This window comes from Culex quinquefasciatus, chromosome 2, assembly GCF_015732765.1.
Source record: "Culex quinquefasciatus strain JHB chromosome 2, VPISU_Cqui_1.0_pri_paternal, whole genome shotgun sequence".
In the NCBI taxonomy this organism is placed as follows: domain Eukaryota; kingdom Metazoa; phylum Arthropoda; class Insecta; order Diptera; family Culicidae; genus Culex; species Culex quinquefasciatus.
Window position 1 is genome coordinate 95,187,724 of NC_051862.1, and position 15,846 is coordinate 95,203,569.

At 36.5% G+C, this 15,846-nt stretch overlaps 1 protein-coding gene across 1 annotated transcript in view; it reads left to right on the forward strand.

Annotated features, from left to right (window-relative positions):
- The window catches only part of LOC6036854, a 267,806-nt gene that overhangs the window by 225,162 nt on the left and 26,798 nt on the right, over positions 1-15,846 (forward strand). Inside the window, exon 4 of the mRNA XM_038257744.1 lies at positions 13,599-13,724. Within this exon, the coding sequence (XP_038113672.1) occupies positions 13,599-13,724 (126 nt within the window). The remainder of the gene's footprint in view (positions 1-13,598; positions 13,725-15,846) is intronic.

Sequence of the window (15,846 nt, forward strand, 5' to 3'; positions counted from 1 at the left end):
ATTTAAGTTTTTGGACTCTCCCAGGCGGATTTGTGTCGAAAAAATCGCATTTTTCGAAACTTTTTTCAGAAATGTTCATTTAATTTAGGGTAGCCTATTTTTCTCAGTGAAACCAATGCATGCAGCTTGTAGGAAATTTTATGGCGAACATTTGTCTATCTGAGGAAATCCAATTTCGACACTCCAGAGCCGAGATATTTGAGTTTTAGTGAGGAAAAAAGTGCCAATTTTCAAAATTTCTCAGAAATCAGAAGCAAGGCCTACTAATTACACGATGTAGCAAGCATATGTCTCAAAGGTCAGGGTATGCTTTCTTATAGTAATTTTGGCCACTGAATCCGAATCTGAAATCAAATTTCGTGTAAACAGTGATGTTTTGGAGCTACACCCTTTTGGAATGTTATTTGCGTGTTTAAGAGGCAGTTTTTGTAAATATTGCTCGGTTTTTTTTTGTTCTAGAGGTCGTATTGAGGTGCTCCGATTTGGATGAAACTTTCAGCGTTTGTTTGTTTATACATGAGATGAACTCATGCCAAATATGAGCCCTCTACGACAAAGGGAAGTGGGGTAAAACGGGCATTGAAGTTTGAATTTTCCGAGGATTTCGAATATGACAAGAGTGAGACACCTGATCGAAACAGTTTGTGTATTGATTTCAAGCGATTTTAGAAAATTTGTTCAAAAAAGTGACTCTTTTCAGTAAATCGACTAGGGGGTGCGAGAAAGTATTTTATTATTTTTTCTTGTCTAAGAAAACATTGTTCCTAACATCATAATCTATCATTTAAGAAGTGAGCACCTGAAATTCCTCGATATGACCTCAAAATGGGACAGGCTACTGCTTATCTGTCAAACTGAAATGCCACTTATTACTTATTGTTTGGATGCTGCCGAGAAAAAATCCTCTTTCATATGTGTTGTGTTTTTTTCTTAATTTTGTATTGTGATCTTTAAAAACAAATGTAAGAAAAATGTGAATAACAAATGCCTCGTAGCTAAACAAACGTTTTTTTAAGTTTGGAGGTTTTATGAAATAATTGTATAAATAACAGTACTAAAATCAAATGTTGATAACTGAAATACCAGCACCGATTGCTGAATCCAAATCTGAAAATGTGAAAAACAAGCAAAAAATTGTGAAAAAAAGTGACTGTAAAAACATGTAAAAACTAGATAATCAAAAGGTAATGTTAGAGTAAGCCGAATACTATCAGAAATAAACATAAACTAAACAAGATAAATGCAAATTAAAATACTAAAAATGAAACAAGAAAAATATAAAACATGAGAAGTAAAATTTTTCGTAGAACAAAAGTTGTTAAAAATTACCTCCTAAGTACGGGAAAAATATAATTTTCGAAAAACAAAATTTGGGCAGTTGAAGTTTTAGTATTAATATTGATGATGAACTGGCTCTTGCAATATTCTTCTATCTAACAATCTCCAGGAATAGTTCTGGAACGGTGAAACCAACAGAAAATGCCAAATTGGTCGAATATTGGGACATTATTCTTATTTAAATTTCTTATTTGTAAATTTGGTCAAAATTTAAATTTACGAGAATTTAAATTACTTCAACAAAAATTTGAAAAACTATAACAATCTCGAAACCTTTTTACATTATCATGCATACATAAATCTTCCCGCATTGCTCCAACCCGTCACACTACTGTTTACGCTTGTCGATTCCACTTTTACCACCAACCAAATGGTAATAAAATCACAACCCAATCAGAAACCCCCCCGGGAATCGTCATCCCTTTCTTTTTTCGTGCCATTACCAGACCGGAAGGAGAACTTTATTATTATATTCACAAATCGATTGCAGAAAGAATAGCAGACCATTTTTCATCTCACATCTTCCGGATTTCCCACACCAACTTAAAGTTGAGAGTCAGAGCGGAAAGGGGGTTTCCTCGGAAAAAGAACGACTCTTTTATTCTTGACTTTTACTTAACCCTTTTCACGTAACTTTGGGTTCGGGGTTTTCTTTTCTTCGTTTCCCTGTACCTTGAGACCGTCTGAGGTGTGGTGTCTTGAACGCGATGGATTGTGCTGCTGGTGGAAGAATCTTGCCGCAAATTTACAGACGTTACGTGATTTCCTGCTCAGTCACGACAAACTACGCGCTAAGGGTTGAACATAAAACTAAATATTTTTCGCCCCGCACAGACTCGACGCGCGGGATAAATGCTTTCAATTTATCATTCTTCCCGATAATGGTAAAGTTCTCAGCTCCTAGCCGGAAATGGAACGGCCTAGACTTGAAGCGACTGTAATTCGATACGGCATCTCTGGTTGAAGTTTGTTGGGGTGAGGGTTAGGTTAGTGGATTAGCGGGATCGGAAAGCACATGATCCGGGTTTTGTTGATACATCACGGGAAAAAGTAGCTGGTAATCAAGTTGATGGGAAGGAAAGTTTTTGATAATGGTTCGAGGGGAGTGGAGGAGCAACCTCCAGAACCCCAGTCTGACAGGGGTGAGAAGTTTTGTCTAAGTGGTCTGATAAAATCATCATGTAATCGTTACGTGATTGAGGCAAACAACTTTACTTATTAGTTAAACTGGGGAGAGGTTATGGGCACGTTACTACAGAGTTTTGTAGCACTGAGATGGGGTATATTTTATAGGTTGGAGTTTGTTTTGTGGTTTTCTTGATTTGATTAATGTTAGTAAGTTAAACTGAACAACTCTCTACGAAATCGGCCGATTTCGACCATTTTTTTTTGTATGTTTTGATTTGACTTAAACTTTGTGGGGGCCTTCCCTATGACCAAATAAGCTATTTTGCGTCATTGGTTCACCCATACAAGTCTCCATACAATTTTGGCTGCTGTCCATACAAAAATGGTATGTAAATATTCAAACAGCTGTAACTTTTGAGTGAATTTTCTGATCAATTTGGTGTCTTCGGCAAAGTTGTAGGTATTGTTGAGGACTTTAGAGAAAAAAAGGTACACGGAAAAGAATTTGCAGATTTTTTGATCAACTTTTTTTTCACTAAAACTCAATTTCCCAAAATACGCAACTTTTGAGTCATAGAGAAACAGGGTCAAAAAATCTGCCGTCGAGTTATGAATTTTAGAAAAAACAGTGATTTTTGGAAAAAATCGAAGTTTGACATTATTTTTTAATGCAAAATCGAATTTGCAATCGAAAAGTATTTTACCGATTTTTTGATAAAGGGTTCCGTTTTCAAGATATAGCCATCGAAAGTTTGATTTTAGCGAAGTATTTGCAGTTTTTCAATTTTTAAAAATAGTAACCATAAGTGACCGTTTCTCTGAGATAGAGCCGCTTTAAGAAAAAGAAATTGAAGTTTTCTTAATCTCACCAAAACAACCCACCATTTTCTAATGACCATATCTCAGCAACTAATGGTCCGACTATCAATGTAAATACAGGAAACATTTGAGCAGTTCTCTAGGATTTCGGTCATTCGATTTTTTTTGTATTTTTTAATCCGACTGAAACTTTTTTGGTGGCTTCGGTATGCCCAAAGAAGCCATTTTGCATCATTAGTTTGTCCATATAATTTTCCATACAAATTTGGCAGCTGTCCATACAAAAATGATATGTGAAAATTCAAAAATCTGTATCTTTTGAAGGAATTTTTGATCGATTTGGTGTCTTCGGCAAAGTTGTAGGTATGGATATGGACTACACTGGAAAAAAATGATACACGGTAAAAAAATTTGGTGATTTTTTTATTTAACTTTTTATCACTAAAACTTGATTTGTAAAAAACACTATTTTTATTTTTTTTTATTTTTTGATATGTTTTAGAGGACATAAAATGCAAACTTTTCAGAAATTTTCAGGTTGTGCAAAAAATCTTTGAACGAGTTATGAATTTTTTAATCAATACTGATTTTTTCAAAAAATCGAAAATTGGTCGCAAACATTTTTTAACTTCATTTTTCGATGTAAAATCAAATTTGCAATCGAAAAGTACTTTAGTAAAATTTTGATAAAGTGCACCGTTTTCAAGATAAATCCATATTTAGGTGACTTTTTGAAAATAGTCGCAGTTTTCATTTTTAAATTAGTGCACATGTTTGCACACTTTTGGAAAAATATTTTTGAAAACTGAGAAAATTCTCTATATTTTGCTTCTTCGGACTTTGTTGATACGATCTTTAGTTGCTGAGATATTGCAATGCAAAGGTTTAAAAACAGGAAAATTGATGTTTTTTAAGTCTCACCCAAACAGCCCACCATTTTTCAATGTCGATATCTCAGCAACTAATGGTCCGATTTTCAATGTTAATATATGAAACATTTGTAAAATTTTCCGATCTTTTCGAAAACAATATTTTCAAAATTTTCGATTCAAGACTAACATTTTACAAGGGCGAAATATTGAATGTTTGGCCCTTTTGAATTGTTAGTCTTGATTTGAAATTTTTGAAAATATTTTTTTCGAAAAGATCGGAAAATTTCACAAATGTTTCATACATTAACATTGAAAATCGAACCATTAGTTGCTGAGATATCGACATTAGAAAATGGTGGGTTGTTTGGGTGAGACTTAGAAAACATCAATTTTCCTGTTTTTAAACCTTTGCATTGCAATATCTCAGCAACTAAAGGTCGTATCAACAAAGTCCAAAGAAGCAAAATATAGAGAATTTTCTCAGCTTTTCAAAAATATTTTTTCCAAAAGTGTGCAAACATGTGCACTAATTAAAAAAAATGAAAAACTGCGACTATTTTCAAAAAAGTCACCTTAAAATGGATTTAACTTGAAAACGGTGCACTTTATCAAAATTTTACTAAAGTACTTTTCGATTGCAAATTTGATTTTACATCGTAAAATGAAGTTGAAATTTTTGCGACCAATATTTCGATTTTTTGAAAAAATCAGTATTGATTAAAAAATTCATAACTCGGTCAATGATTTTTTGCACAACCTGAAAATTTCTGAAAAGTTGGCATTTTATGTCCTTTAAAACATATCAAAAAATAAAAAAAATTAAAAATAGTGTTTTTTTGCAAATCAAGTTTTAGTGATAAAAAGTTAAATAAAAAAATCACCAATTTTTTTTTAACCGTGTATCATTTTTTTCCAGTGTAGTCCATATCCAAACCTACAACTTTGCCGAAGACACCAAATCAATCAAAAAATTCCTTCAAAAGATACAGATTTTTGAATTTTCACATATCATTTTTGTATGGACAGCTGCCAAATTTGTGCTCATTTGTGAAATTTTTCGATCTTTTCGAAAAAAATATTTTGAATCAATTTTTAAATCAAGACTAACATTTTAAAAGGGCCAAACATTGAATATTACGCCCATTTAAAATGCTAGTCTTGATTTAAAAATCAAAAATTCAAAATATTTTTTTTAAGATTGGAAAATTTCACTAATGTTTCATGTATTAACATTGATAATCGGACCATTAGTTGCTGAGATATGGTCATTAGAAAATGGTGGGTTGTTTTCTTGAGATTAAGATAACTTCAATTTTCGTGTTTCTTTTTCTTAAAGCGGCTCTATCTCAGCAACCCGAGGTCCAATCTTCAATGACTCTTTTTGCATTAAAAAATAATGTCAAACTTGTTTTTGCATAAAACTTCGAATTTTTGCAAAAATCACTATTTTTTTCAAAAATTAATAACTCTGCGGCAGATTTTTGACTCTGTTTCTCTATGGCTCAAAAGTTGCGGATTTTTGTCCCTTAAAACATATCAAAAAATCTCGAAAATCAAAAAATACGTATTTTGGGAAATTGAGTTTTAGTAAAAAAAAGTCGATTAAAAAATCTGCAATTTTTTTCCGTGTACCTATTTTTTTCTCAAAAGTCCTCAACAATACCTACAATTTTGCCGAAGACACCAAATTAATCAGAAAAATCACTCAAAAGTTACAGCTGATTGAATATTTATGTACCATTTTTGTATGGACAGCAGCCAAAATTGTATGGAGACATGTATGGATGAACCAATCACACAAAATAGCTTATTTGGTTATAGGGAAGGCCCCCACAAAGTTTGAGCCAAATCAAAAAATACAAATAAAATCCATTTCCGGTTTTGATAGAGACTTGCTCAATTTACAACTCGACGGTAACATTTCAAAAGGCATCATGTACATTTTGATACTTTTTGAGTTATTGCATATTCTGAAAGTACTCCTAATAATCTACCTCTCCACCAAAAATGAGCAAAAGTTACTTCAGCAAAGTCTGTTTAATCATGATTTTAAATAAAGTAACATAAACAAGATGTCTACCATCAGCAGTCCCTGTTCATATAGCCCTGTCAACCTGTCAAACAAAAGTCTACATGAACCTCGTGACGAAAAAAAAGCAACATGAACAAAGCGCCATGTACATTCGGCGAAGAAAAACGAATCATAACAAAGCGTCCCCCTCAATGACAGCAGGGTGATATAGACGTTGGTAATTTCAAAAGAAGTTATGTTTGTTTTTCTCAAATAAAATTGCGGAAATAATTTTTTATTGAATTTGGATGATGAAGTATCAATAAAAGCAACGTTTATCATCGTTTGTTATCATTAGAACATCTTATTTTGCTTTTATATTAAAATGGGAATTGAAAATGGATGCTCAACATTCAAATGCGTTTTTCTCAAAACGCATGGTTTGTACATGATGCTTTTTGAAATGTTGGCGTCGAACTCTTCTGAATCAGTTTAGTGGAAATTGTCATGATCTTCTATTTCTCCAGAAAAGCTACCATTTTATATCAATTATTTTGCTGATTAAAAACATTTTATTTGCCAAATTGTAAACAAATGCAAGGTTTGCTTTTAAATTCATAAAAATCATAAACTTGGTCTCAACAAAGTTTCAAATCAATTTGTATACACATGTGCACAATACAAAATTCCACTCAGGATCACAGAATTCCTCTAAAAAAGTAAGTAATGGATTCAAATTGATTTCATTTGATTGCATACATCGCTATGTTTTATTTATGACATCGATTTGCATAGCTTTTAGCGGAAGCAGCTCAGCAACAGTGCCTACAGAACAGTTGTTACCAAAAACCGGAATCCATGCACATGACGCCACGTACGAAATCGAATTGTTTACACCCACACTGATTCGGAGTTCGAAGGAGAGACCTAACCTTACTAAATTGGATCTCACATCCGTGCATTTGACTCAACCAGGTTGCAACTAGAAATAAACATTCCACGCGGCTCAACTTGAAACAAATGCCTCCCAACCTGGAATGCTTTGCGTCACCCAACCTTCACCCTCGCCTGTATCGTAATTACCTTTTGGGTTTGAGTGTCACCACACAACACACACACACACACACACACACACACACAGATGAGACTAGGATCCTGGATTTGATTCCGAATAAATCGCACCTCTTTTTGTGGGAGCGTGTGACAGCAACACTACATGCCCCACCCCCAACGAAAAACGTTGTGGATTGTGGAGTTGGGGGGAAAAACATGTTCATCAAATCTGGTCCTGATGCGGTGGTGTGGTGTGAACCACGTTTTGGAGTTTGGGAACATTTTGTGGAATTGTAGCAGCATGTGTGGTGGCATATTTCAAAACGTTTAATTAAATTTAAAATTATGTGCTTGTTGCGAGGCATTATCTGTGGGGTTTTAGCTTGAGTGTTGCATTTTGTGAATGGATCGAAACAATGAGAGCATTATTTATTGTTGGTGGAGCATGATAGAATAGTTGAGTTTAATCGTTTGAAAACTGCGAGGATCAGCAACATTTAAGTGGTTTGATAACTCATTTGCTTTTAGATTGTCCGATTTGCTGTGTCAATGTTTGCTTTGATTTTTTTTATTCCTGTTAATTTTGTTTCTACAATTCATATGAACAGTGATCACTTTACGTCGTTTTAATATCTCAGGATTGAATTCGAGTTTTTAAGATATGTGAAGGTCACAAGATGAGGCATGTAATGTCGAACAAAATGGTACCCTAAACGCACATGCGTCAAGATAACACCTTCACGACAAAACGATACACAATTTTACTTCAGTTCAGTAAATTCTTCCTGACAGCAATTTCACCCAAACAATAGGAGAAATTAATCGTGTCGAGCCATGAAAATTAATTCACTCTTCTTTCATAGTTCGACCTGCTGACATCATAAAACTGTCTGCTAACGAGCCAAAACCAAACCAAACCGAATGCAAACGGCACCGACTCAAACGTTGGGGACAGCACAGCCTAATGGCATCTCCTCAAACCTCCTGGATTTGGCAAAACCGTCCGCACCGGATGCGAAACAAAAGTTTTGCCGAGCGCAATAAAAATTCATTTAAACTGACGTTTATGGACCAATCAATTAAATTCAGTGGCTGCCATTAACATATTTGTACCCGGTGATAATTGCTTTCTGCGGTCGGTTCGATTGTTTTCAGGACCGGCCGTAACACCGGCACGTAACACGGGTGAATCATTGCTTGGAATGGATAAAAAAACGGTTTATTATGGATTAAAAGATTTAATAACTATTTGCTCCAATGAGGAGCTTTGAGTTTTGCAATAGTTCAAATTAAGCGTTATTTTTAAGAAATTTTACCTTAAATTATTTTCTATTGTACTTGAAGATGTTACAGGTAGACTAAACCTTAACCTTCTAGTGACTGCTAAACCCCTCGAAAAGCACATGTTTTGTATCCATTTCAAGGGTGCATTGCCCACCTTCCACCGGCACACAAAAGGGAGAATGCCAGGAATTCACCTGGCCCAAGTATTATCATTGTCCTGCTGGTTATGCTCCACAGGATACACTTTAATCTCCCAGATCCTAGCAGCCGGCAACCGGTCGTGTGGAGCTCATAAATCGTGAATTCTCTATTGTTTCGTTTTCATAATTCATTTCCCATCCCATCGACAACATCGTGGGTGCTCCAGCCGTGAAAAGGGAAGGGATGCTGCGTTACTGCGTGTTTTGTGTTTGGGCAGGATCTCCAATCCAGCTACCTTAGCACTCATAGTAGAGAATCCTTGACGACGAACCTGTCAAGGGTTGGTATGTTGAGTGTGGTGTAACTTTATTGATGAAAAATGTTTTGTGATATTGAATTCCACTGTCGGGGAACACCTTTGAGCCCGTTCATATGATTTGATACCAACAGAAATGAAATAAGACAGATAATTATTTTTTAAAATACATGTGATGCAAAAATTTATCAACAATATCTGAAACATAAAATATTTTTAATTTAAGAATCTTTTCAAAATATAGTTTAATATCTGGACAAGAATACACTCTACTTTAAATTTGAAAACAAAAATCCAAAATCGAATCAACATGAAAATAAATGTTTAACTCCAAAACAGTGCACTTGATCAAAGTTTCACAGAACAACTTTTCAATTGCAATTTCAATGAGCGATTCTTCGTCTCCTTTTAAAAAATCGCATAATTTTTCACGTTTTGGCTGTAGCGACACAGTTATAGAAATAATTATTATAAATAATAGAAATAAATTATATTTCTACTAAAAAATCAAAATCAAATCAAATTATTCGCTCTACAGCATTGCCTTGGCGTTCTCGATTGCGAGATTCCTACTCGAAACTAGGTGTCCGAAGGCTTGATTGTTGAGGCAATTGCAAACCTCTTTTTACACCTTAGCTTCCATCCACCCCGGGATTCGAACTGACGACCTTTGGATTGTGAGTCCAACTGCCCACCAGCGACTCCACCAGGACAGTACCCAGGGAGACGACTCCTACACCTGGACTGAGCTAACGTCCTAACCTTTTTAGGTTAGTCCGGGGCCAACATTTACTTCCCGTCCGACGGAAGGCGTGATCAGACAAATCTCGTCTCAAAATTTGCCACCGGGACCTTCTGGGATCGAACCCAGGCCGACTGGGTGAGAGGCAATCACGCTTACCCCTACACCACGGTCCCGGCTACTACTCTACTAATAAATGAAATGCAAATTGAGCAATATTGCATCTGTGCTTCCAGCGAAATGTAAATTTTGCGTGACAGGAAAATATTTTAAAACTGCACTTTAAAAAAAATCACAAAAATAATTGCAACAGTTTAGCAAGTTTGATTTTTGCGCAATTTTGCTATTGTACACATTGTCACAACTTAAAAACAAACACCATGCTTCTTAAAGAGAACAAATTGGTTGAAATTTGAGTTTTCGTCATCATTTTTTTTTTTTGCGGGACGGGACAACGAAAGGAGCTGATGAAATTTTGATTTTTTTTTGTAATTTTGCAGGGTTACTTTTTAAAGTGTAACAATTTGTACAAAAATGCAGAGCAGACAAAAAAGAAGTTTGCCTGTAATCTTCACGAGTTATCAGAACTTTTAAAAAAAAGTTTTCTGGAAAAGTGCTGATATTGGCCATTTTTGACCAGTTTTAAGAAGTTGTAACCCCTAAAACTCAATCACGCGTTGTGGCTCGTGCATTGCTAGAATAATGGGATTTTTTTTTCTAATTTTTATGATGAGTAATACAATAAATACAATGTCCCATTCCAGAGTGTCCTGGAGTACCAAACCTTCTTAGCATAGGGACGTTACATCGTGCTGCCATCTGTTTTTTTTAGTGCAAGAGTGGAAAAGTGCTGAGTCGTCGTCTAAAAATAGACGGCGTCCTATCTCGCCCAGCAAAATCAATTCGATAAAGTAGTCGGTTTCGATGGAGAAAAACTGGAAAACGTAGTCTTAAAATATCGACGCCATCCCCCTATGGTGCTCCCAGAGTTTACAACCAAAATGTCGGAGCGAATCATCTCTGTGATACTACTTTACGCAGTAGGCCTGGCCGCTTTGACGCTTGTGATGTTTCAATGCATTCTAATACAATGGCGCACAACACATGTTAATAAATGACAAGAAGAGTGCTAGGCATATCTAACCTAAGGCACCCTCGAAAGATTGACTACGCTAGGGTCTGATTAGATTAAATTAGATTAGATTAGATTAGATTAGCAGCAGTATCTGGTTTGTCTTTTGTTTAAGGAAAATGCCCACATACAAGCAGTGTACGAACCACAACAAACGTCCAAAAGGTCATCCTTATGCCAACTCCTAATTGCAGTCCAAGCTCACAAATTCGTCACGGCCTAGTGGTTAAATTTTTTACTACCAATCCAAAGGACGAACCCAACCCGAGCGACTTTGATTTTTTGTTCAAATTCATCATGGGACCATTCATAAACCACGTGGACACATCAGGGGGTATGGCGATTGTCCACGATCCATACAAAAGATTTTTTTGTATGGACAATTGTCCACGAAGGGGGTAACAGATTCCCAAAAAGTGTCCACGTGGTTTATGGATGGTCCCCATTTTAAATTTCTGTGTTCTTAACTTCCTCGTTGGGAGCAGATGAGAATCGAACCATTCGCTTACAAAGCGAACACCGTAACCAGTCAGCCAAGGCCGCTCCTCCAGAGTATTTTAACCTCCTCCCCCTGGTAATAGAATTTCCATACAAATTTTAAAATTTTTGTATGAAGCATAACACGGCCCTCGACCCACCCTCTCTCCCCTAACTGCGTTTTGTAATAAAAGAACGCCCTCTAAAATTCATAAAGTGGTCAAAGATGTCCAAAATCATTCACTTTTTCGTAAAATTACGATAACTCGTGATGGTTACAAGCAAGTTCCTTCTGTTTAGCTATGTAAATTTGTGTAGTTGTTAAAGATAGGAAATTGTTGCACTCTTATAAATAATCCTGTTAATTTTTAAAAATAGACACGACATATTGAAATGAAAAAAATGTTACAAATGAAACAATGACTCTTCTAGGTTATTAAAGATTCGAAAAGTATATAAAATTTCTCCAAAAATGACGTGTCCCAATTTTTTTAACAGTTGAGTAACAAAAAATGGCAGAGGTTTTCATGCTATTTTTTTGTATTTTTCTCGATGAAAAACATGGTTTTTTTGGAATTTTGAGTACGCCATCAAATCGGACATCTAAAATTACATAAAAGTCCTTTTGACAACAAATTTCGAAATCATCACCATTCCTGGCTGCAAATTAGTGAAAAACAACGGAATTCTAAGAGGGATCGTGGTAACTGCTGTGTGAGTAGGCAAAGAATAAGCCAAAGGTCAAACCCAAAGTTAAAGAAAACGTTTCCAAAAACGGATGTGGTTTAATGTTTATCATATTTTGATGGAATGTTAGTCTTTTAGGCACTTTCACTATTTTAATAAATCTTAAATAGGCTAAAACCCATCACTCCCACCCCAAGAAGTTTACCGAGCCCGTCAAACCATCCCTCGCAGTATTGCCCACAAGTTGCGATAATGAAACGGAAATTTAATGAAAAGGGGGGTTTGTGTTTATTTAAATAAATACCCACTCGTATAATAAACGTTTATCGAACTCAAACCGTTGCGGGTAGGACACTTCTTCTCTACGTGTATACACAAACACACTCACAAACCTTGTGGTCCCGTCTGGAGAAGCATGCCCTTGGCCCTTGGAATGCCGGTCTGTCGGTGTGTGGGGACCCTACCTGGGGACAGAAGGCATTTACGCAAAAAGCGGTCCTTCCCCAGCAGTGGTGGTCACGGACGGATATGATCTATGATGGTGCAAACTTCAGAGCGTTTCCCGCTTGTGATTCTACGGTTTGGCTTGTTTTACTGAGGAGGCACTCGGGGTTAATCGGGGATTTCGTTGTGAAACAATACTCTTTCTTCAAAGTTCGTTCGACCCCAAATGGCCCCTCAAAGCGCTTCTTTGGTTGGGGAATCGTTTATCCACCCTACACAAACACAAACCCACCGGCGCACAACTTGCACATGTGCAACGAGTGGCTCGTGATGAAATTTATTAAGCCGTAATAACTGTAAACAACGCCCACACTTACTTCTGCTGCATACGGCCATACCGGTAGTTGTGCGAAAAGTGGAAAAGTCGTCAAGTTGAAAAGTTTTTGCACAACTCGGATGGATTTTGGGGTGGTGGTGGTGGTTGAGGTGGCTCTCCGCTCATTTCCGGTTCGCTGGATATAGATCATTTTTCAATAAATAATTTCACCGCCAACGTTACCCGGAAGGCTTGAGTGAGAGCATTTGGAACGGGGATTCATCGTTTTGTTGATGGTGAAAGGGGGGTTTGACTAGCAGAAGGGGTGGGATTGTGATTTTAATATCACGACATTTTTGTAAATATACGCACGACGGGGGAGTTCAATGTTAATTATACCATCCGACGGGAATGTTATCAACTTTGTTTTATTAGCAATTCGTTGGCCAAATATTTAATAAATATCGGTCGCCCTCGGGGGGAAATATTTACGGACTGATTTACAGGACGGTTTATTTTGGGGAGCGAATGTAATGAAAATTGAGAATGTCATAACGCATCAAAGGCTGTCCTTTGGGATCAAATGAAAACAATGTATAAAAATGTTGAATGTATTAGTTTTTTCCATAAACAAAATTGACTAAAATATTTTATTTTTAGCTTGAAAAAGGCGTTTTGTAAAATATCTTAGGATTTTCAAATTTAAATTAACCTGATTCATAAAACTTGGACATACTACAATTTGAACCTAGTTTTAGTCTTTTGTTTGATTTCTACTTTTTTCTTATTCTAAAAAACATATTCACAATATCTTTCCTTTTTTCCATTTTATTTCCAGATTTCCGTCTGTGATGACTACAGCCTGCCGATAGACTTTGTCAAGAAGCGACCGTCCAGTTTCGATCCCTGCCTCGCCGAGCGTCTGCCCGACAATTGGGCCTCGCCAAGTCCACAATCCGAGCACGTAAGTCCAGCACCAGAATACCAACCCGATGCCCAAAGCTGACCAAATAACCGCTCAATGGTCGAATGCTTTGGCACGCCCCTAATTAATGCAGGAGGCGATGTCCTGCTGTCTGCTGCCAAATGCCGGGTTTTTTTTCCCTCTTGGGGAATGTTCGTGTAATCCTTAACAGGAAAGTGTTCTAGGTTTTTGACCAAGATATAATTATCAACCTTTTTTTTAATTTTCAAAATAACATCAACATGAAGATACAAGACTGATAATATTACATTCGTTACGTAATTAAAGGACGCCCCCTCCGTGAAAGTACCAAAGACCACCACTCTAGTTAGGGAAGAACCACATTTAAGCTACGTTTTAATCATAAACACACTCGACTTTTTGCCCGTTTTCCTCGTTCGTTGCGTTCATTGGACTTGCCCCGGAGAAACCTCCACTTCCTGGTCCATCACCGTCAGGGTAAAGCAATCGAAGCCAGAAGAATCTTCCCACTCTGGCGCTCCCTTAGCAAAGCCACCTCTCAGTCGAAGAGCTGGTGTCGAGCTGCGAATAACGCCCGCGGTGCAAATAATTACTTTTTAAATGGACAAAAAATTGAACTACCCATAATTTAATTCAATTAGAGTTTAATTAAAACGCAAATAAATTGCACTTCTCTCTTCGCGACGAGAAATCTACGGTTTTAGGGGAGTCTCTGCATTTCCCGAGAAAATTGTTGCTTCATGAATGTTAAATCTGTCGCTCGCAAATGGTTACGATAACAACCGAAGCAAAAAAATCGCTCCAAAATTGCGAAATTGCTTGGAGGGAAAAAGAGCTTTTCCAAGGAAATTTCCCGTCTCTAAATAGCCCCGTTGCGTTGTGCAGCAGCCGTTATCTGCAATAAAATCGTTCAAAAGTGCCCCCCCTCACCACCCCGAGGCGCCAATAAGCAATTGAACACTGACTTGGCATTCCATGGCGTTCTTGGATGCAGCTGGAAGCAATCCTCGGCGTAACGATAGCAACCGCGGCGGAGATGTCCTCTCTCTCGGGGAAGTTGAACGGCTGAACTCGGTGCTAGCCAACGAACGAACGTGAGTGCAATGGAGGATTTTGAGTCATGTTGAGTTATATTTTGGGGTCAAATGGTGGCTGAAAATCAGGAACAGGGGTTTAGAAAAAGATACTGATGGAAAATATGGGGCAAGCTAAGGAAATGCTAGTTAAAACCCATAAAAAAACGTAATTAAATCAGTCGGATTCTTAAATAAATATTTTATTCCAGGTCTTTACTATAACATTGATAAAACAAGTTTTTAAAAATCCTGTTTTTGTACTATAAAAAATGATTTTAAAATTATTGAATTCCGTATGTTCTACTCAAATAGTGGGGAAGACGAATACACCGTTGGGGCAAGAGGAACAATGCATGCACAACATGTAAATTTACTAACAATTGAACTGTTATCACTTAGACACATCAGATTGGAATGTTTTTGAAACGTTACTTTTATTTTTAGATGAAATAATAATATGTTACTAATATTTTGATCGTTTTTAACCAAAAAAAAAAATAATTGGATGATAAAAAGTAAATTTTCGTAATACTAAACTGCCCATGTTCGCATAATTGTCCCATCCGAGTTTTTGAAGTAGTTTGGTTCAATTGCCTATAACATCCAGTACTTTCTTCTAGAAATCAGGAAGAAATCCAGTTTTTTTGTGAAAACTTAACACGTAGCCTTATGTATGGGACAAACTTCAAAAGCGTTTTTCTCAGCTTGCTGTTTTTGCTTATGAGACATTTATGCGAACATGGGCAGTATACAGCAGTTCCGTATGAAAGTTAAAGAAAAAAAATATAAGTGCTTCAATCTGGGGGTTTCTTGGCCAAAATAATTTAACCCGTATTTTTTTTATTTGGCCATTAGGGTGGCCTATGCCGTGTAAGGGTTTTCGTAATTGAAACTTTTGGTACCCTAACATATATAGATCATCGCTGAAATTTTCGAGTTATCGCAGTTTTAGTGAAAAAAGTTGATTTTTTGCCGATTTCATAAATTTCCCGTTTTCGCTCGCGGCGTGTCGAAAAATCCGGATTTTATTTTCAAAAAATCATATCTCTGAATCCATTTAATGA